Here is a 15,541-nt window from a genome sequence, read left to right on the forward strand (position 1 = left end):
ATATATATATATATATATATATATATATATATATTTTTTTTTTTTTTTAACAATTTTTTATTTATTTTAATCTTAATTTATTTTCTTTTCATCTTTAAATTTAATTATTGTATATACTTATTATAAATCGGAGATGTTTTAACATTTATAATCCTGCACTGTAATTATAAGATTTTAATCTTGTTGTGTAGGTACTCAATAAAATGAAATGAAACATGTAGATGAATCATCCGAAAAAGCATTGAAATGTGGTCGTGCGCTGTTTCCTTTGCTAAACAAGAGATCGCTGCTAAACTCGACAAATAAAATACTATTGTACAAAATGTGCATTCGTCCAATAATGACATATGGTTGCCATGTCTGGGGAGCAACAACATATTTGAAAAAACTTCACATCATTCAAAATAAAAATCTTAAAATCATTCACAAATTAAAACCAGTAAGGAAAGTCTAAAGTCGGGCGGGGCCGACTATATTATACCCTGCACCACTTTGTAGATCTAAATTTTCGATACCCTATCATAACCGTCAAATGTGTTGGGGGCTATATATAAAGGTTTGTCCCAAATACATACATTTAAATATCGCTCGATCTGGAAGAATTTGATAGACTTCTACAAAATCTATAGACTCAAAATTTAAGTCGGCTAATGCACTAGGGTGGAACACAATGTTGGTAAAAAATATGGAAAACATTTAAATCTGAAGCAAATTTAAGGAAACTTCGCAAAAGTTTATTTATGATTTATCGCTCGATATATAGTATTAGAAGTTTAGGAAAATTAGAGTCATTTTTACAACTTTTCGACTAAGCAGTGGCGATTTTACAAGGAAAATGTTGGTATTTTGTCCATTTTTGTCGAAATCAGAAAAACATATATATGGGAGCTATATCTAAATCTGAACCGATTTCAACCAAATTTGGCACGCATAGCTACAATGCTAATTCTACTCCCTGTGCAAAATTTCAACTAAATCGGAGTTAAAAATTGGCCTCTGTGGTCATATGAGTGTAAATCGGGCGAAAGCTTTATATGGAGATATATCCAAATCTGAACAGATTTCAAGCAAATTTGGCACGCATAGTTACAACGCTAATTCCACTCCCTATGCAAAATTTCAACTAAATCGGAGCAAAAAGTTGGCCTCTGTGGGCAAATGAGTGTAAATCGGGCGAAAGCTATATATGGGAGCTATATCTAAATATGAACCGATTTTGCTGATATTTTGCAAGTTTTTCGAGACTCATAAAATATTCGGATGTTCGGAATTTGAGGAAGATCGGTTGATATACACGCCAATTATGACCAGATCGGTGAAAAATATGTATGGCAGCTATATCTAAATCTGAACCGATTTTTTCCAAAATCAATAGGGATCGTCTGAGCCGAAACAGGACCCTATACCAAATTTTAGGACAATCGGACTAAAACTGCGAGCTGTACTTTGCACACAAAAATACATCAACAGACAGACAGACAGACGGACAGACAGACAGACGGACATCGCTAAATCGACTCAGAATTTAATTCTAAGCCGATCCGTATACTAAAAGGTTGGTCTATGATTACTCCTTCTTGGCGTTACATACAAATGCACAAACTTATTATACCCTGTACCACAGTAGTGGTGAAGGGTATAAAGACGTTATCCACACAAAGACTTCACGAACACTATAAGGAGGACATGATTCATAATATATCTCAAATATTATACAAAACTTTGAAAACAGAAATAGAACATCATCGTATCTTCTCGAAGAAATAAACTAACTAAATCCATATTCAACGTTTGGAAATATATTATATTTGATTATTTTGAAAGGGTTTCCCCTATATTTTTTCCTTAAACTGATATGTAGATATATATTACAATTGGGAGCCACCGTGGTGCAATGGTTAGCATGCCGCCTTGCATACACAAGGTCGTGGGTTCGATTCCTGCTACGACCGAACACCAAAAAGTTTTTCAGCGGTGGATTATCCCACCTCAGTAATGCTGGTGACATTTCTGAGGGTTTCTCTAAGTGGTTTCACTGGAATGTGGAACGCCGTTCGGACTCGGCTATAAAAACGAGGTCCCTTGTCATTGAGCTTAACATGGAATCGGGCAGCACTCAGTGATAAGAGAGAAGTTCACCATTGTGGTATCACAATGGACTGAATAGTCTAAGTGAGCCTGATACATCGGGCTGCCACATAACCTAACCTAACCTAACCTATATTACAATTGATGTTGCAATACTTTCAGTAATATCTCATAATAAGGTAATATAAAAACTTGCAATTTTAAATAAAAAAAACTCCATTCATGAATAGAGAATAGAAATAGAGATGATCAAAATATCTATCTTTAAATAAATGTGAACCACACGAAGTAAACCATAGGACCAATTTATGACTTAAGACCACTAAAACTTCAAAACTCAAACTCAACTACAAATACATATATTATGCAATATTTCTAGTAAAAAGCGGCTTTAATATAAAATCTTGAAAAATATCTCTTATTTTCGAATGATTTTCTGTCTCTATAGGGCGATTTATATATTAGTTAAGAGGTCACGTTGACTTCACATCAATAGAAATGTTCTTTAAGTGAAGATACCCGTTTTAAAGTCGAATGCCTTGAGTAATAAGTTTATCGACTTTTGGTCAAGTTAAATATCCTTGTATCAGAGAAGTGCGACTCTGTGCTAATTACAATATTTCAGAGTATATAACGGTTACAAAGTGCGTAAGGATCGAATTAGCAACTGTGTGTTTGACATTTGTATTGAACTGTTGCATAATGGAAATGCATAGGAGTAGCAACTTTAGGAAGTGTGTTTTATTTTATAAACCAATCATTGAGGTGTGAAGGAAACGAATAATTTACAAAGAAGTTTTTAACATATTTTTGTTAGTTACCAATTTACTCTTACTTAAGAACGGCCGAGTCAAGTTTTCTTTATATTTTTTGTTAATTATTATTTTATCCCTTTCTTAAATCCAGTGCCTTGGAAACTTTACAATCCAATCGCCGTCATTCTATCTTCTTTCAAAAAGTTAATCTCAACGAAATGGTTATGTGCCTTGAAGATTTAATCAACTATTTCTCTCAACCACCAGATGATATGGGTAAGTGTCTTAAAGGATTTTTTAAAAGTTCCTTTTTAAAGCCAACTCTTCTTGAACAGAGCATGAGGAGAAACAAAATCGGTTCCGTGCCTTGCGCAATCGTCAGGATCTGTTCCAGGAGGAAGGTGTATTGAACTTAATTCTAGAAGCCATTGACAAAATTAACATCATCACATCTCAAGGCTTTCTGGCCAGCTTCTTGGCTGGTGATGAGACAGGCCAAAGTTGGGATCTCATATCCACATATTTGTATCAGTTATTGGCTGCCATCATTCAAGGCAATCACACGAATTGTGCTCAATTTGCCAATAGCAATCGCTTAAATTGGCTTTTTTCCCGTTTGGGGTCTCAGGCTTCTAGTGAAGGTTCAGGCATGTTGGATGTACTCCATTGTGTGTTGATAGACTCCCCCGAAGCTTTGAACATGATGAGAGATGAGCACATCAAAGTTATTATTTCATTATTGGAAAAACATGGACGTGACCCCAAAGTACTGGATGTCCTTTGCTCACTGTGCGTGGGTAACGGTGTAGCCGTACGTTCTTCGCAGAACAACATTTGTGATTTTCTGTTACCTGGTAAAAATTTATTGCTGCAAACGCAACTGGTGGACCATGTGGCCAGTATACGGCCGAATATTTTCGTAGGCCGGGTGGAGAACTCGGCAATGTACCAGAAATGGTATTTTGAAGTAACCATGGATCACATTGAGCAGACCACTCACATGATGCCTCACTTGCGTATTGGTTGGGCCAACACTTCCGGGTAAGTAGTTGAAGACTCATACATTGCTAAATCCAGATCTGTCAAAATACAATAAATCCCTTACAGCTATGTCCCCTATCCCGGTGGTGGCAAAAAATGGGGTGGTAATGGTGTTGGTGATGACCTTTATTCGTTTGGTTTTGACGGTGCCTATCTGTGGACTGGGGGCCGTAAAACCCTTGTCACTGATATGGTTCCGGAAGAACCTTATATTCGTAAAGGTGACGTTATCGGTGTCACAATCGATTTGTCTGTTCCCATTATAACATTCACCTTCAATGGCCTCAAGGTTAAAGGATGTTTCCGTGACTTCAACTTGGACGGTATGTTCTTCCCCGTTATGAGCTGTTCGTCAAAACTAAGGTAACTGCCATCGTTTTGGAACACAATTATCAGAAAATCAATTTAATGTCTTAATTTTCCATATTTAGTTGCCGTTTCCTCTTCGGTGGTGATCATGGTCGAATGAAGTTTGCCCCACCTCTTGGATTTTCACCACTGGTTCAGTGCCTTATGCCCCATCAGATTTTGAGTTTAGATCCATGCTTTTATTTTGGAAATTTGAATAAGAATGTTTTGGCTGGTCCCTGGATGATAGAAGATGATACTGCCTTTGTGCCCAATCCTGTGGACACTTCGGGTGTATCTCTGCCATCATCAGTGGATCAAATCAAAGAGAAGCTCGCTGAGAATATCCACGAAATGTGGGCTCTGAATAAAATCGAAGCCGGTTGGTCATGGGGTGAACACCGCGATGACTACCAACGCATTCATCCATGTTTGACCCAGTTTGAGAAGTTACCACTTGCCGAGAAGCGTTATGACAACCAGTTGGCAGTACAAACACTAAAGTAATCATTGCGCATTTATTGGGAAGCTATATACGAGCTAACAACTTTTCCTTTAATTGCAGAACAATTATTGCCCTTGGGTACTACATAACCATGGATAAACCTCCAGCACGTATTAGACCGATACGTTTACCCAATGAGATATTCATGCAAGCTAATGGCTATAAGCCCGCACCTTTGGACCTGAGTGCTGTCACATTGACCCCCAAGTTGGACGAATTGGTAGATCAATTGGCCGAAAACACACATAATCTCTGGGCAAGAGAACGCATTCAACAAGGATGGACCTATGGCCTCAATGAGGACTCCGAAAACTTAAGAAGTCCCCATTTAGTACCATACTCGAAGGTTGACGAAGCCATTAAGAAGGCCAATCGTGATACAGCTTCGGAAACTGTTCGCACACTTCTAGTATACGGCTACGTTCTAGATCCCCCAACAGGAGAAGGCAACGAAGCTCTTTTAGCTGAAGCATTACGTCTTAAGTTTTCCGCATTCCGCACGTATCGTGTGGAACGTAATTATGCCGTAACCTCTGGCAAATGGTATTTCGAATTTGAAGTTCTTACAGCTGGTCCCATGCGAGTTGGGTGGGCCAGAGCCGATTGTAATCCCGGTGCAATGTTAGGCAGTGAGGATACCAGTTGGGCATTTGATGGTCATAATGTAAGTATGAAGTTACGAAAAATTTCATATTCTCAAATAACGGTTTTCAGGTGTTATATTTGATTTAATTAAATCTTTCTATAATGTTTTAACAAGACAAGAAGATTTCTCAACGATGTAGCCTTGAAAAGAATTATAAAGCTGGTTTGTAAATGAGGGAGTCTTTTTTTCATTTGCTCGCCTACCTACAACCAATTCATTTCATTTCAATTTTTAAAATTACGGTCACAATTCACAATGTGTGTCCTTCTGTTAAAGTCATATGTCTTTAAAATAAGTCAAGTTTCCCATAAGGTAATGACAAACAGGTTTGTTTTAAAGAAATAATCTTTAAATAACTGAGACATTGAATCTTTGGATTAAAGGAAACAAAAAAGCTTCAAAATATAGGATGGCTAAAATGTATTCCAATTCAGGTTGTTATCAATTATAAACCGCTCGTCTGACTGCTGACAGATTTATTCAGTGACAGTTCATTCTATTGTTTACAAAAACATTTTGATCTATTTTGTTCAGAAAAGAAATTATTCGTGATGGAATTCATGCCTGAAAGTGTGATTGCTTTATATCTGGTTAGAAAGCCACAAGGGGGTATCGTTAGAGCACTCCAGCATTTAAATGCGAATAAATCTTTTATTTCGTTACCGTTACCGAGACGAAAAAACATTAATAACATCAGAAATGATTCGAAAGTGGAGACCCGATTTGATTGAAATCCACGCCGCAATGGTAGAAAACATTATCGAGCGCTGAACGTATCGCGAGAACGAATGCAAACAAGGAGCTTCAACAAAGCTATTGAAGTTCCAAAAAGTGCAATAGCTCACCGAAGCCCAAAAAAGTTAGACTGGAATGAGCCAAGGAGTTGCTTCGTTTGCACGAAAGTTACGGAAGTTGATTTTCTCCGATGAGAAGTCATTCCAAAATGAGCGGGCTTACTTGCCAAAGAGGTCAGCAGAAAATGTACACTTTATTTTGGCCACCAGAACTCAAACGACGCCGATGTTAATAGTGTCAGCCACCGTAGGGGACGATTATCACTGCCCGCCCGTATTGATCGACCGTATGGTCAAAATATATTCCGAATATTATAGGGAAAATGACCTAATGATAACATTGGGCAGACAAACATTTCGGCCGCAGACCATGGGCATTCCAACGGAACCCAGTACCATTGAACTCAGGTCGTGTCAACAAAGAATGACTTAAAAAAGCCTCGCTTCATTTCTAACGCACAACATTTTCGGATTTCAATCAATGGCAGACAAATATATCGGACATCTGACATTCCAACAGAACTCAGCACCGTCGAACTCAGCTCCCGTCAATCATTTGTATTTTAAAATGATCTCCAAATATCGTACGCACCTGTACACCCAAAGCAAAAATATTTTCCACTGGAACGAACTTTTAGTTTTCTTTTGACGGAAAAAAAATTTCTTCAAAGGCAAATAAAAAGAACTAGAGACAATCGATGAATCGCATATCATAAATTTGGGTCTGTTTAGTATAAAAGAAAATACTTTATACGAAAGGGGAATTTCGTTTGTCTAAAATTTCGTTCCTGAGGAAAGTATTTTTTCTTTGGGGGTAAACACAAGAAAATAATACCATTTCATTATGACACAGTGAAAAAAATGTTCAACTACTTGTCCAACGCTACAATTCACTAAAATTTATACTGCGATTTATAGTTCAATTACACGAACTACCAGCTTTATAATTCTTTCAACAGGCTTGGTATTTTTTATTTCTTTGTATTGATTATGAAAGACTATATAACGAATAATCGAACCAAACTATACAGGTAACCAAAATACATGCCGGATCCGCAGAACATTTTGGTGTTCGCTACGAAGCAGGAGATGTTATCGGTTGTTTTATCGATGTCAAGGAACAAACCATCAGTAAGGATTAATTTCTTACCTCAACTATCGCATTATTGCTCCGAACGTTATTTCCGTTATTATTTCGATTTCAATTACGCTGCGTTTTTTTGACTAATTTTTGTAATTCACCATTGATTATTTCTGTTAATTTAAAACTGGTTTTATGCGAATCAGTTTTTAGCATCTTGTAAAGCATAGCCGATGGTATTGGCGGTCGCCATAAACTACAAGTCGTTCGTCAGAAATAGATTAATTTTCGTTACTTCAGTATTGACAACGTCGAATTATTTTATAATTTTGCTTACACACTACACATAATTGTTTTTGCTATTCAGCAGTATTATTTTTCTTATTATTATTGTCCAGCACTTTGAAACCAATTGGAAAAAAAACAACTAAATAAAATTGTTTCTGCTTATATAGGAAGAAAAGGTTTTTGGCGGCGTAAGTGAATCGTTTGGCAAACAGTGCGGTCCCGGCGATATAGTTGGCGTATTTTTAGACCTCGCCGACCACACAATCAGTAAGAAATATTTTCGTTAACTTATCTTCTGACTGTAGTAAAAGTGTACCTATATTGTTTTCCTGACACAATACCCACCACAACTACCACTCCCAATTGTCTGTGCTTTTGATATTTACTAAATGATATACACCCATGACCTATTCATCGAATATAAAAATACCATGTCCTTGCAGGGAAGTATTTACCATTTTTCCGAAATAGTAGTCCTAGGAAAATCCTACCATACGGTTAGGTAAAAGTCCACCTCTTAAAAAATCCGATATTTCAACTTATCGATCAGTCGAATTTCGAAGTTATCTTCGATAACTTAAAAGATATGAATACCGTGGATAAGCATAACAGACTAATGGTGTTTTCTTTTCTGAAAAAAGTGCTTTGCCTTCATTTTGTCTGTACAGAATGCGCATGTTTAAAATGTTACCAGAAACGTAAAAAAATGCTATCATTTCAGCCGGCAGCAAAGAATTCAAAGAAGGAAACAGGGCAATCGCAGCACTCTCGTTTGTTGGCAGTGCTGAAAATGCCCGTAATTTGCCTCTATGCGTGGCGCTATTTTCACAACAGAATTCGAAGCCTTTTCGCACTTTTGCCTGTTTTTTTAGAAAAGAACCTAAAGAGTACATTTTCCGGGCAAAATGCAAAAAAAGTGTGCATTTTTTACAAGAAAAGAAAACGCCATAAGTTGTAAAATCCTTTTGAAATGATAGACGTAAAAAAACTCTGACGCAGAGTGGGGCAAAATCGCAAAAAATGGAGATTAATTAAACTACTTATCCGATTTTAAAAATTCTTTCACTATTATAATGCTACGTTATCACTGAGTGACATAGGCTACACATCTTTTGGAAAAGTGGGCGGTGCCACTCCCACTATTAAAAAAAGCTTTAGCGGCCATAGTAACGGACCGATTGTCTTGAATCTTTCCCACACTCAGAGAAGAGTGAACCCATTAGCGAGTTATTCTTAACTAACCAGTGTTAATATTGAACTTCGTATGTCGCTGAAGAAGCATGTACCCATAGTAATTTCAACATTTTCCTATAGGTTAGTAATTTGCTTTAACTTTTGTCAAGTTCAAATTTAACTGTTCAGAAGTAAAAATTTAACTAAATAATAAATTTTTTAAAAACGAAAAAAATTGGGCGTGGCACCTCTCAATCATAACCACTGTTGTCCTGCTAATAGTCCTTGGCTATACTTCAAATTTAACTGTTCAGAAGTAAAAATTTAACTAAATAATACATTTTTTAAAAACGAAAAAAATTGGGCGTGGCACCTCACAATCATAACCACTGTTGTCCTGCTAATAGTCCTTGGCTATACTTGGTTATGATTAGGCGAGGCACCGCTCATTCAAACTTGGAACGGATATATCTCATAAACTATCAGAGGTATGAATATGAGATTTGGTATATATGTTGATCGTACAGTATGAATAACATCCAAGGTGGAAATGTTCTGGCTCAGTCGGATTTTTTTTTTTTTTTTGAAAAAATTAATACAATTTTCACATAGTAATCAATTTATTTTTATTATAATAACGTTGACGAAAAAGGGATTGTTGCATCATATATGTAACTAAATTCGGGACCCGAAGCAGATATTAAAATTGTTATAAAAATAGATTGTTCCTTCATATCTACAAAGTAGGAAAAAGTTTGTACATAAGTTTTTATACATACACCCAGAAAAAAGTGACCCCTTCTTTAAGTTAAAATGAACTCATTGTGAAGAAAGTTTAACTTCGTATAGCGCCAAAGACATTTTTATTGGTTTGAACGATATGATTTTCGTAGAAATTAGGTAGAATGCATTCCATATATTAGTTAACATTTCCCTATATTTATGTACCACTATACTACAGAATGAAAAAATTTAACTGAATTGAATTCATATATGGAATGATTTTATTGAATCTTTTCATTCATTTGGACAAATCTTACATATTTGTTGTAAACCTTTTACTTCAAAATTAGAACTGCTTACCTTCGTTCCTAAATACAGTTTTATTTATTTATATAGGCATTTTTTATTATTCTACTATTTCCAATTTCCATGTAAAGTTACCAACTGTAAAACGTAATGCTTTTCTTCTTCTTGTTCCTTTCACTTTTAATAAGATGCTGCGTAACGATTTTGTCCTCCTTTTACAATTTCAATACCTACAAATGTAAAAAATCATAAACCATTTTTTTCACAAAAGGTTAACGTCTCTAAATGTTACCTGATAATTGAAGATTCCAAAATGAAGACGAATGAAAGTTATTGTTATTCTGTTGGTGTTTTCTTTCTTTATACACCATCACGCACATTGATAGACTTATTGTTTGTTATTTATGTTCAATAATTTTCAAGACACGAACAATGTAGTCACTAGTTTAAAACAAATAATATTTAATATATTTTATTTGTTATTTTAAAAGGATTGTATACGAGTGAACTAAAATATTTTTCAATAATAAAAGAAGTCAGATTTTTCATTTTGTACGAAATTTTAAATTTGAGGAAACTACACCCAGAAAAAAGTGTCTTCGAAACTAAAGGAAAAAAATGTTCATCAATTTAGTTTAGCCTTTTATTTCCATTCAGTTAAATTTTTGTATGAAATAATAAAATTTACTTGTTTCAGTAAAAAAAATCCTAAACTGAAAGCAGTTAGGAATAGTTCATTAACTAGAATAAGGAATGGCATTTTACTAATACTGTTTTCTTCGCTGGGTATAAGAATTTACTACTGAAAAAGAAAATTTTATTCGCTGATAACAAAGCATTCGTAAAAATAAACAAAAACCGAACTAAAACCAAGTTTCCTCAAAATTAGTAAGATTTCTTATAAAATGATAATTCTGACTTCCTTTATTATACAAAGCTTATCATACATACGAATAACACTTGGCATAGAAAAATATTTTAGTTCATTCGTACTAAGAAGTATTCAATCCTTTCAAAACTTAAGGAAACGCACTTGTTAGAATATAGGAAAATTTCCTACATTTCTTTTATCTACCTGTAATCGATACCTGTCATCGATGTAATCGATGTGTTTGCGCGTGGGTTGTTTTTTAGTTGGAATCGCGTTGTTATGGTATACTGAGAAATTGTTAAAAATAATATAGTAAATTAATATAATAAAAAACAAATAAAATATATAAAATATTTGTTATTTTAAATTAGTGAGAAAAATGTTCGTTTTTTTGAAAATTGGTTTATAAAAAAGAAAACACCAGCAGTATAACAACCCCTTCATTCGACTTCATTTTGGAATCTTCAATTATCAGGTAATATTCAGTGACCCTAACCTTTTGTGAAAAAATTGGTTTAGGATTTTTTTGTTTATATTTGTAGGTATTGAAATTGTAAAAGGTGGACAAAATTGATGGCAGCAACTTCTTCAAAGTGAAAGGTACTAGAAGAAGAAAAAAAATGTGTTTTAATATTTCAAGGCCAGTCGAGGCCTTGATTCTAAATAAATATATTTAATATATTAATAAAGCACGTCTTTTATTGAAGAAAAAATTGCTTATATAAATACATAAAATTGTATTTAAAAACGAAGGCAAGCAGTTCTAATTATGAAGTAAAAGTTTTACCACAAATATGTAAGATTTGTCCAAATGAATGAAAAAATTTCAATAAAATCATTCCATATATGAATTCAAATCAGTTAAATTTTTTCATTCTGTAGTATAGTGGTACATAAATATAGGAAAATGTTAACTAATATATGGAATGCATTATACCTAATTTCTACGAAAATCATATCGTTCAAACCAATAAAAATGTCTTTGGCGCTATACGAAGTTCAACTTTCTTCACAATGAGTTCATTTTAACTTAAAGAAGGGGTCACTTTTTTCTGGGTGTACGTTTTAGTTCGGGTTTTGTTAATTTTTATGAATGCATTGTTATCAATGAAAAAAAATATTCTTGTTCTTATACCTCGCGAAGAAATCAGTATTAGTAAAATCCCATGTCTTATCCTAGTTAATGAACTATTCGTAACTGCTTGATGATATGATGATACCATTTTCTAAACATTGATTAGGGTATCATTGTAAGTAGTTAATATTTACAAAAACACAATTTTAGAGAATATATAATATAAACCCAAGGAGTTGAATACATAAACGACCTAATTTTTCCCTACGTCCAAAGAATAAATTCTTTCCATTGGAACGAAATTTTAAACAAACGAAATTCACCTTTCCTATAAAGTTGTTTTTTTCTCTTCTTCGAATTTATGTCAAGTGAAACAACAATTGCCTCTTATATTTTTTTATTTGCTGTTTCCGTCAAACAATAATTTGGTTGTCTAAAATTTCGTTCCTCAGTAAAGAAAACTCTTCTAATGTTTTTCAGAGTTTCTCAGCTTCTATCGGTAGTTAAAAATTGATCGTTATTTGTTTCAGTCGTAACTTCCATAGAAAGAGTTTTAGATCGGATTTCCCTATATATAACACCTACAAATGCTCAATATTATTATGAAAATAATCCACACCTCCAATGAGATGTGCACAAGAGTCCTTTCTCCCATACACATCACTACATATTCAAGGTCCATTTGTATGAATACGCCTGTCAAAGACCGCATCGTTCCCCAGATTTTCAAACAATGATCAAGGTTTCACTCAATTTGCAAGCATTAATAGTTTTTAGCTTTTTGATTTGGAGCATGCCTACTTAAAATGTTGCTTTTACCACTGGCTAATATCAAAATTATATTAACCAAATTGAAATACCATAAAACTTTAAACCAAAACTAATACTAATCATACACATACTTAGGAAACGTTAAAGAGAAATTACATATTTCGAGGTAATATACGAGAATGTGTTAATAAAGGATTTGGCATAAACGCACTTGATTTTGTTGCAATAAACAATACGAGATCGCAACCTTAGTAAAATTTGAAATAACGAATAGTGCTCGGTTGGGAGTTATATCCGATTACAACATCAGAACATCCGATTATACTATACGGATTAGGTATAAAAGTTTTTAAAACGAGAACATATAGCATATGCGGTACGATCTATTTAGAAACAAAGCTATGATATATTATAACACTGAGTGAGAAAAAAAACTTATTTAGCCTAACCTAATAAAATGAGTTTCTTCGTCATATTAATCACATATATCATTAAAATTGTGCCAACGAAACATTTCATTTAAACAATGACGAATTCCTTATATTTAAGAAATGCATCGAGAGTTTTTCGTAAATATAATGAAAAAATTCGTTGTAATTACGACATGGTATCATTGTACCAATGGCTTGCGATCGTTACATGGGCGAATATGTATCAGTGCATTGATGAAAGTCTTTGTTATATGAATTACGTTGTGTTAGAAGATATGGCCACCTTTTTCGAGGAATCACAACCTACAAATCTGGAAAGCTCAAGTAAATGTTGGTATGATTGCTCTTAAAAGCAGAAATGAAACACTTATAGTATTTCATAAATATTAATTAAATTAAAAACTACCTTGCACTTAAGCTCTCCAAATGTGGTTGATTATAGCCACTACGATTAAAGCCTACACTCAAACTGATTAACCCTAGCTCTACATTATGAAATATTTACATCTCACATTTTCATTTTATTTATGAAACTTTTCATTCATAATAAATGAAATCATCGAAGGCCAATCATTAATAATACGATGCATTCTATCAGTATAGGAGCAATTAAAGAAATAATTTTAGCGCCTTCGAAGGTAGTGAGTATACTTCAATCGATAGGGACAAAAAAATAGCATCTATGAGGCTCCAAGTATGTTTGGATGAACCTCTTTCTTTACCTGACCGTCTTAGCCGAAGGTATGTCTCGAAAAAGTTAACCAATTAAATTTAATACTTGGTAATAATTTTACCCATCTTCAATCGAATTCGAAGACAGCTTATGGGTATACATTTGAACTGTGCCTAAAAATCGACACATCGACTAATGGTTAGAGTGATCAAAACCGGTCGGTGAAAACCGGTGGACCGGTTTTTCGTTTTGCACCGATTGCCGTCTTTGTATGAAATGTCATTTTCGGTGGACCGGTAGAATATCAAGAAAGCCGGGTTTCGGTTTTCAATGTAAACTGATGAAATAAGAAAACTTCCCGAACTTCCAACTCTTTTCTGAACACTTCCAAGCTGTTCAATAAAATACGTTAGTCTTCTAAAGAAATCCCAGAGATAATTCTATGAAATATAAACCTTTCGTGCTTGTTCATTTGGGAGCGTATATTTTATCAACAAAATCTATGATATTACTTACGTAATAATTATTCGAATTAATTTGGTGAATTTTTATGTAGAAAATGAGCTCTGTTTGTGAATGTTTGAAAAACCACAAAATGAGTATAAGACATTTCTTAATTGTCGGGGCTCAACATTTAAGAAATATTCACAAAAATCAAATGGAACCAAAAAATAAAAAAACAAGTATATACGGCCGTAAGTTCGGCCAGGCCGAAGCTTATGTACCCTCCATCATGGATTGCGTAGAAACTTCTTCTAAACACTGCCACCCACAAGTGGCAGTTAAGTTGCAGTAACGCTTGCCGATGGCAAGGTATCTTAAAACCTCCTAACACCATCTTCTAAATTGTATGTAAGTCCATACGTGGTATATATTAAATCGAAAAAGATCGATCCAATACGTATATAATTCAGTTTGACAAAGTAGACATAAAATTTTGACAAAATTTTCTACAGAAATAAAATTTTAACAAAATTTTCTATAGAAATAAAATTTTCATAAAATTTTCTATAGAAATAAAAATTTTCACAAAATTTTCTATAGAAAGAAAATTTTGACAAAAATGTCTACAGAAATAAAATTTTAACAAAATTTTCTATAGAAATAAACTTTTGACAAAATTTTCTATAGAAATAAAATCTTGGTAGATTATTTTTGGCTCGAGTGGCAACCGAATAAAATTTGAACAAAATTTTCTATAGAAATAAAATTTTGGCAATGATGAAAATTTTATTATGAATCGAATAAAATTTTAACAAAATTTTCTTTAGAAATAAAATTTTGACAAAATATTCTATGGAAATAAAATTTTGACAAAATTTTCTATAGAAATAAAATTTTGGTAGATTATTTTTGGCTCTAGTTTCAAGTTTTGTGTGATTGGACCAATTTTGGTATGGTTGTTAGCGACCATATACTAACACCACGTTCCTAATTTGAACCGGATCGGATGACTTTTGCTCCTCCAAGGGGCTCCGGAGGTCAAATCTGGAGAACGTTTTATATGGACTATATATAATTATGGACCGATTTTTTCACGGTTGCTAGAGACCATATACCAATACCATGTACCAAATTTCAGCCGGATCGGATGCAATTTGCTTCTTTTTGAGGCTTCGCAAGCCAAATCTGGAGATCGGTTTATATGGGGGCTATATATAATTATGGACCGATGTGGACCAAGTTTTGCATGATTGTTACAGACCATATATCAACACCATGTACCAAATTTCAGCCGGATCGGATGCAATTTGCTTCTCTTTGAGGCTCCACAAGCCAAATCTGCGGATCGGTTTATATGGGGGCTATATATAATTAAGGACCGAAATGGACCAATTTTTGCATGGTTGTTAGAGACCATATACCAACACCATGTACCAAATTTCAGCCGGATCGGATGAAATATGCTTCTCTTAGAGGCTCCACAAGCCAAATCTGGGGATCGGTTTATATGGGGGCTATATATAATTAT

At 34.1% G+C, this 15,541-nt stretch overlaps 1 protein-coding gene across 16 annotated transcripts in view; it reads left to right on the forward strand.

Annotated features, from left to right (window-relative positions):
- The window catches only part of RyR (Ryanodine receptor), a 169,685-nt gene that overhangs the window by 133,448 nt on the left and 20,696 nt on the right, over window positions 1–15,541 (forward strand). For 9 of the 16 annotated variants that reach the window (XM_075309540.1, XM_075309545.1, XM_075309536.1 and 6 more), the window contains exons 9-14: window positions 2,995–3,119; window positions 3,179–3,884; window positions 3,951–4,247; window positions 4,316–4,735; window positions 4,798–5,401; window positions 7,209–7,308. In XM_075309540.1, the coding sequence (XP_075165655.1) occupies window positions 2,995–3,119; window positions 3,179–3,884; window positions 3,951–4,247; window positions 4,316–4,735; window positions 4,798–5,401; window positions 7,209–7,308 (2,252 nt within the window). Of the gene's footprint in view, window positions 1–2,994; window positions 3,120–3,178; window positions 3,885–3,950; window positions 4,248–4,315; window positions 4,736–4,797; window positions 5,402–7,208; window positions 7,309–7,713; window positions 7,814–15,541 lie in introns of all 16 variants that reach the window. The other 7 variants (XM_075309537.1, XM_075309535.1, XM_075309538.1 and 4 more) reach the window with 1 other exon arrangement.

The sequence above is a fragment of the Haematobia irritans genome, chromosome 5 (genome assembly GCF_050003625.1).
Source record: "Haematobia irritans isolate KBUSLIRL chromosome 5, ASM5000362v1, whole genome shotgun sequence".
In the NCBI taxonomy this organism is placed as follows: domain Eukaryota; kingdom Metazoa; phylum Arthropoda; class Insecta; order Diptera; family Muscidae; genus Haematobia; species Haematobia irritans.